Source organism: Lampetra planeri, chromosome 57 (genome assembly GCF_965212315.1).
Source record: "Lampetra planeri chromosome 57, kcLamPlan1.2.h2, whole genome shotgun sequence".
NCBI lineage: Eukaryota > Metazoa > Chordata > Hyperoartia > Petromyzontiformes > Petromyzontidae > Lampetra > Lampetra planeri.
In genome coordinates this window covers 3,461,064-3,469,001 of record NC_136163.1, presented here as the reverse complement: position 1 = coordinate 3,469,001, position 7,938 = coordinate 3,461,064, and the positions used below count along the sequence as shown (strand labels likewise).

The window sequence follows — 7,938 nt, the reverse complement described above, 5'->3', positions numbered from 1 at the left end:
CCAACCCACTGACCCACCACCCACTCACCCATGCACTCACCCACGTACCCACTCACCCATCCACTGACGAACCCAACCCACTGATCCATCCACTCACTTACCCATGCAATGACCCACACACCCACTCACCCATCCGCTGACGAACCCAACCCACTGACCCACCCACTCACTCACCCATGCACTGACCCACCCAACCCACTGACCCACCCACTCACTCACCCATCCGCTGACCCACCCAACCCACTGACCCACCCACTGACCCACCCACTCACTCACCCACGCACCCACTCACCCATCCGCTGACCCACCCAACCCACTGACCCACCCACTCACTCACCCACGCACCCACTCACCCATCCGCTAACCCACCCAACCCACTGATCCACCCACTCACTCACCCATGCACTGACCCACCCACCCACTCACCTATCCACTACATGTGAACTCATTGTCTCGAGTGATGCATCATCATCATCATCGTCACGATTGCTATTCATTACGCCACTGACAAACACCGGGACTGGTAATGTGCCGGGAAGACTTGGAGATGTCCCAGTAGCAGCAGCGGCCTCACTCGACAAAGAGGGAAGCTCCCTGGTGAACACCAGGACGGGTGGCAACCCTGCCGTGCATGTGTGCGTGCGTGCTTCCAGGATTGTTGTACACAATGGTTAAATACTTTTTTTCAGTTCAAGTCAAATATGCATTTGGCCGTCTTTTTTTTTCGCCCCTCTTCTCAACAATGCAGGATAATTGTGCATGCGTGTGTTTTATATACATACAGAGCGTAGAGGCCCCCCCCCCATCAATAATCTTCCCCTTGCGTGAGCATGGCTCTCGGGATCCAGCGTAAAATGTCCCGAGCGAGGGGTTGGATCCCGCTTAATGCCGAGGCATTATTGCTACGGCTGTGATCATCACCACCGCTGGATTGAAACTTGAACACGACTACCCCCACGTTTATCCACTGCCACGTGTCCAAGCCAGCCCCGGGGCTATCATGGAACGTGTGGTTTTTCCATTGGGCCTGGTTTGCCGAGCCGAGCACAGAAACCAATTGGCGACACGCCGCTGGCTTCACGAGAAGACTTCTGAAACTGGCACCAGGTGGGCGAGGAAGGGGGGCGGAGCCAAGCAGGGGCGGGACTAACGACGCGTCTGTTGCGTGTGACGTCACTCGGGGGGAACACTGCGACGGTGCAGCGTCATGGCACGGCGAGTGACGTAGGCGGGGGGGGGGGGAAAAACATGGCGTCTACCGGGCCAACCCGGCATGGCCCCGGCACGGCCACCTAGCACTGGTCAGCTGTGCAGTGGAAAAAAAAAAAGAGGTAAGGAATTTGGAGCAGCCCATGAAACGGAAATCGTCCCAGAGAGTTTAGGCCGCCTCCTCAACTTGGCAGCCCAACTTTGGGCTGTCAGGTTGATCAGCCCTTGGGTAGATCCACTGCTAAAACGAAGGCCCTTCCAAGTCCATCTCAGGTCATAACCATACCACCTCATCCCATCTCAAATGATTCTAAGGGCACCCCCGGCGACAGCTGTCCCTGTTTGGCGCAAGGCGACTGCGGCACCCGGCCTGCAAAGTGGGCTGTTACGTCCGCCGGTAAGTGCGGGGCGTGGAGGTCGGTTGCCGTGTTGCGGTCGCGTTCCGAGTTGTTTCGTGGCATCGATTTTTTACAAATTTAGCAAAACGCCGACCGCGACGCCGACACGCGGTGGCCTCCTCGTGTCGCGACGACGACGTCCGGGGGGACCTTTAGCGTCCACTGCCACGCGGACGGCACGTGCACGTCACGCGGTTAACTTGCGTTGCGCTACACGGTCGACAGAGGCGCGGGCCCACCGGATTCGAAACTGCAAATGTCTGCAACGAGCAGGAAAATGCACCACCTGCTGGGCCAGGTGTGGCAGACGAGACGAGAAAAACAACGTGTCCAGCTTTCTGGGCGGGTCGCGATCACGGACCAGCCCTGCGAAAGTAAAACATCCACCCACACCCCGCTCCCCCCCCCATTAATTAAGCGATATCCGTTACGCTCGTACAGCGGAGTCACAGAAGTGCTCTCCACTCACCACTCCACCACTACTGTCCACGTGTGCGGAACAGACGTCACTTTCAAAAGCTCTCAGAGGTAACTCTGCAATGTCCGCTTCAGCGGATTCCATTCTCTAACAACACGGATTTGGGGGAGGGGGGGGGGGAGAACAGCAGGAAGGCAGGGGCGGCGATCACACCCCGCTGCAAGATTTTCCCGAACGGATTCCGCGTCTCAGCGCGGACGGCGCGACGTGCGGCAATCGTGGGTCGAAAGGAGAACGATCAAATTAGTTACGGGAAAGGAAGCGTCGACGATCACGAATCCACAGCTCTCCTGGCGCGCTCTCTCGCTCTCTCGCTCCCCTCGGGTGTCGCGTTGCCTCGCTCACGGGGAGTTCTCTCTCTCTCCCCCCGAGGAGGTCATACTTCGATGATGTTGATCGTTGGCGTCTTCGTGTACTGCGCACGGGACACGGAGACAAACGCCGGCACGGTCAGCGACGCGCGACGTACGTAAAGACCGATGGAATGAAAAATCACCATCAGCTGCTTTCAACGATACAAGTCCTCTTCTTCTTGGTTCTTTCGGTAAAGTCACGTAGAAGGAAAATAATAAAATAATAAACATAAAACAATAAAATAATTCTCACGATGTTTCGGCTACAACGCAAGCAGCCGTCCTCAGGTGAAGAATGAAACGCCACCCAGCTTGGAGCGTATATTTAAGCTGGGTTGGAGGTGGAAGAAGAGCGCCTTGACAAAATAATTTGCATATCAAGAGGAATTTAGCATATTTATGGGAAATGCGTAGGAGGTGGGCGAGGGGGTTTCAAAGTCATATTATGCCCATGCATTATGCAGGATCAGCAGCACCAAAGGGAGGGGGTAGGGGTAGCATTAACAAAGGGAGGGCATGTTAATAGTATGTAGAAGCAACGAAACATGTGAATGGGAGAGCGGTGAAAGGAGACCCGCAGCGAAGCAAATAATCCATTCCCTGTGGAGAACACAAGATACACAGTCAATGCCAGTGAGTGGACTGCGGTCTGAAAGTCACCGTAAACGTGAACAAGCCATCGCCGCCACCTCTCGCGATCCCCGCGATCTGCCCAGCATCTTTGCACCTTTCAGGAATGCATCCCCAGCCAATTACCGAACCGACAGCGACAACATTTGCATCAACATACGCATTTTAACCTTCCGATAAGAACGATATATGTTTGTTCCTAAATACATTTATGAAAGCGCCTTCCTACAAAAAAGGAACTCAATGCCCTGGATGGCAAAAATAAACGACCCAAAAACAAACGTGACCCCCCCCCAAACGTGCGACCAAATCATTACACCGACATCGCTAATTACTAATTAAGACGGTCTCCACCTCGGTGACGTTCGTCATTAACGCCCAGAATTCTTTGTTGGTGGGGGGGGGCAGGGGGGAGAGAGACAGGGGGGGGGGGGCGGAGGGGCCACTGACCCATCGACAATACGACACATCGACAATACGGATAACGAGGTTACTCAATGTGATCGTTAAAATATCGGCGACCCCCCGTGACCCTGTCCGGTGCAGGAAAGACCACGTGGATCCATCACGGAGCGAGGCCCCCCTCCCCCCTCCCCCCCTCCCACTCCCCCCTCCCCCCTATGCCCCCTCCCCCCGTCCTGTGGAATCCCTTGCCCGCGTCATTAACGACCATTACGTAAATTGGGAATGCGTTAGCACGCTTGTATCGGTGCGGATTCTATTACAGCACATGGATTTTTATTTTTTGTGTCGCTTCGTATTGTCAGCAAGGACCATTACATGAATTATCGTGCATGTACACAATTTCATATGTAAAGATAAAGACAAAGATGCCCCGTATAGCCTTAACAGACTGTGGGGGCAAGTGCTGTTAGCGAGCACCTATGTAGGCTGGACAGGTGCACAAGGCGATGGGTGGCCAGCACCACGCCCGACCGCCTTTGTCTCCCCAGTGGCGATGTTTACACACCGCAGCAGGTACTCATTTCAGGCTGAGTCGACCTAGGGGAGGCCCAGGAGCGGTTCAGATCATCGTCACTGGGTGTTGGCCGTGAGCGGGAATCGAACTCGGGTCGCCAGGTTCGTAGCGCAGCGTAGCGCTAACCGCTGCACCACCGCTCCCCATCTATACATATATACACACACACACGTACCACAATTTATATTTGTATATTCTGTATAATGCATCGTGGCGGCAATATGGCCAGGCGATAGTGCGCTTGCCGCTTGCAGCCAGGGAATCTTTCGACGCATTAGCACGCTTGTATGTGTGCGTATTCTATTAGAGAAGCATGGATTTTTGGTTCATTTAGAAAAAAAAATTTGGGTAGTTTCGTATTGGCAGCACGGGCCATTACGTGAATTATCGCGCTTGTACACGATTCCATATGCGTCTGTGTGTATGTATATATAAAGACAAAGACCCCCCGTATAGCCTTAACAGATTGGTGGGACAAGTGCTTTTAGCGGGGCATCTATGAAGGCCGGAACGGTACACGAGGGGGTGGGTGGCCAGCATCCCGGCACGGCCGCCTTTGTCTCCCGGTACTCATTTGAGGCCAAGTCGACCTAGGGGAGACCCACAACCGGTTTAAATAATCGTCACTGGTGGTGTTGGCGGTGGCGGCCGTGATGAGAAGGAATGGAACTGGGGTCGCCACGTTCGTCGCGTAGCGCAATGCTAACCACGATGCCACCGTTCCCCACACAAAGACAAAGATCCCCCGTGTAGCCTTAACAGACTGTTGGGGCAAGTGCTGCTAGCGAGCACCTATAAAGGCCGGCACGGCACACGAGGGGGTGGGTGGCCAACACCACGCCCGATGTTTACACACCGCACCGGGTACTCATTTGAGGCTGAGTCGACCTAGGGGAGGCCCAGAACCGGTTCAGATAATCGTCACTGGCTGTTTGCCGTGAGCGGGAATCGAACCCGGGTCGCCGGGTTCGTAGCGCAGCGTAGCGCTAACCGCTGCACCACCACTCCCCTACAACACACACACACACGCGGTCACACGCGTTCACACACAATCACACTTCCCATCGTACGGTGTTGCAGCTCCAGGGAAGAAGAAGTGAAGCTCACCATTTGCATTCAGGGCTGCACGGCTCGGGAATTTGCGTCCGTGCGCACAAAGACACCCCAGGTAGCCTTCGCAGACTGTTGGGGGCAAGTGCCGCTAGCGAGGAGCCACCTATGAAGGCCGGCACGGCACACGAGGGGGTGGGGTGACCAGCACCACGCCCGGCCGCCTTTGTCTCCCTAGTGACGACGTTTACACATCGCACCAGGTACTCATTTGAGGCTGAGTCGACCTTGGGGAGGCCGACGACCGGATCAGATAATCGTCACTGGTGTTGGCCGTGAGCGGGAACCGAACCCGGGTCGCCAGATTTGTAGTGCAGCGTGCTAACCGCTACACTACATCTCCCTAATCAAACACACACGAAAAGACAAAGATCCCCCGTATAGCCTTGACAGACTGTAGGGGCAAGTGCTGTTACCGCGCGCCTATGAAGGCCGGCACGGCACACGAGGGGGTGGGTGGCCAGCACCACGCCCGACCGCCTTTGTCTCCCCAGTGGCGATATTTACACACCGCACCAGGTACTCATTTAAGGCTGAGTCGACCTAGGGGAGGCCCAGGACCATTTCAGATAATCGTCACTGGTGTTGGCCGTGAGCGGGAAACGAACCCGGGTCGCCAGGATCATAGCGCAGCGCGCTAACCACTACACTACCACTACACTACCGCTCCCCACAGACACACACAGACACACACACGCACACATACAGACATACACAGACACACACACGCACACACAGAGAGACGCGAGCACACCTCACAGACACTTTGCGGTAATCTTCATCTATCACTCGATGCCTGTGCCCGTGTGTTCATTCGCACGCTTTGCAATGCACGCGCGTTTTGCCGACAACAACAACAGCGGTCGTGTAAACATTCCTGTTCATGTTGACGTAAAGCTTTGCGTGACTGTGGAAATTTATGTTCTTTGGGTCGTTCGGTTAAAGTCACGTACATAGGTTCAAATAAAATAACAAAAATAACAAAAAAAACTATGAGGTTTCAATCGAAAGGTCGTAGTTTTTTGTTATTTTTGTTATTTTCTTTGAACCTATCTACGTGACTTTCACCGAAAGACCCAAAGAATATATAATCTTAAGTAATCTTAAGTTACGATGAAAGCCTGTAGTACAAATAGGTGAGTTGTAAGACGGCGATTTGAAAGGTGAAACACTCAGAATCCCGAATGGAGCGATGAAGGGGACTCCACTATCGCGGAGTCTGGCTGCAGGAGGCTCCATCTCTAATAAAACAACACCACCACCACAACCACCACCACAACCACAACCATCACCACAACCACCACCACCACAACCACCACCACAACCACAACCACCACCACCACAACCACCACAACCACAACCACCACCACCACCACAATCACAACCACCACTACAACCACCACCACAACCACCACCACCACCACAACCACCACCACAACCACCACCACAACCACCACCACCACAACCACCACGACAACCACCACCACCACAACCACCACCACAACCACCACCACAACCACCACCACCACAGCCACCACCACCACCACAACCACCACCACAACCACCACCACAACCACAACCACCACCACAACCACCACCACAACCACCACCACAACCACCACCACAACCACCACCACAACCACAACCACAACCACCACCACAACCACCACCACAACCACCACCACAACGACCACCACCACCACAACCACCACCACAACCACCACCACAACCACCACCACCACAACCACCACCACAACCACCACCACAACCACCATCACAACCACCACCACCACCACAACCACAGTCTTGTTGTCTTTGGAATGATGACTGGACCAGAATAAGCTGATCTAAGTGTTTCGCAGTGGTCTATAAAACTTGACCAGATCGATGGGGAGATATTTCAGAGCCAGCCCATTCAATGTATACGTGAGAAGCGGGATCTTAAGGTCGAGTCTGTACTTTACAGGCAGCCAGTGCAGCGATGAAAGAATGGAAGTAAGATGGTCATACCAATTAGATTTGGTTAAAACCTGGGCTGCCGAGTTTTTAAAATATATATTGTAATCTATTTTACTGGTAGAAACCTCCTGGTTACACCAGCCCACAGGGTATTATTGTGTCCGTCGTGCAGGGAGGGGCTGGGTGGGGAGGGAGGGGCTGGGTGGGGAGGGTGGGGTGGGGAGGGGCTGGGTGGGGAGGGTGGGGAGGGGCTGGGTGGGGAGGGTGGGGCTGGGTGGGGGGTGGGAGGGGTGGGGCTGGGTGGGGGGTGGGAGGGGTGGGGCTGGGTGGGGGGTGGGAGGGGTGGGGCTGGGTGGGGAGGGGCTGGTCACCCCGTGGTGCCCTTATAAAACTCAACGTTTAACCTATTCGCGCCGGCTTGTGCCCGCCCTCACAGTCGGGCATATTTGCGGAATACACCACGCCACCGTTGACCCTGGCCATTGACCGAGCAACCCAACGTTCCTACCAGCTCCCTCCGCAGGAATGTGTTAAAAGACTTTTAGAAACGCCAGCAAAGCGAGGCATTAGAGGTATCGAAACGAAGGCAAGCACCAGCCTCTCGTCGTTAGGAAGAGAGACAGCGTCAGTCTCAGGTCGAGCCGTTACGTAAAATGAAATAACGAAATTTTGGTGACATTACGCACGCAGGCTTCAAAGGTCAAGCCGAGGTCGACGGCACCACCCAGCATTCTGACCTCAGACTTACTTACCGACCCCTCTTCGCTCCCTGTGGAGCACTAGGCCGCAACAAGCCCACGCGATGCCGGACGGTCTTTAGCA

At 54.6% G+C, this 7,938-nt stretch overlaps 1 protein-coding gene across 1 annotated transcript in view; it reads right to left on the bottom strand.

Annotated features, from left to right (window-relative positions):
- Positions 1–2,117: 2,117 nt before the first annotated feature.
- Positions 2,118–7,938, bottom strand: part of LOC144735868 (fibronectin type III domain-containing protein 5b-like) — a 40,196-nt gene continuing 34,375 nt past the window's right edge. Inside the window, exon 6 of the mRNA XM_078618428.1 lies at positions 2,118–2,500. Within this exon, the coding sequence (XP_078474554.1) occupies positions 2,462–2,500 (39 nt within the window). The 3' untranslated portion in view covers positions 2,118–2,461. The remainder of the gene's footprint in view (positions 2,501–7,938) is intronic.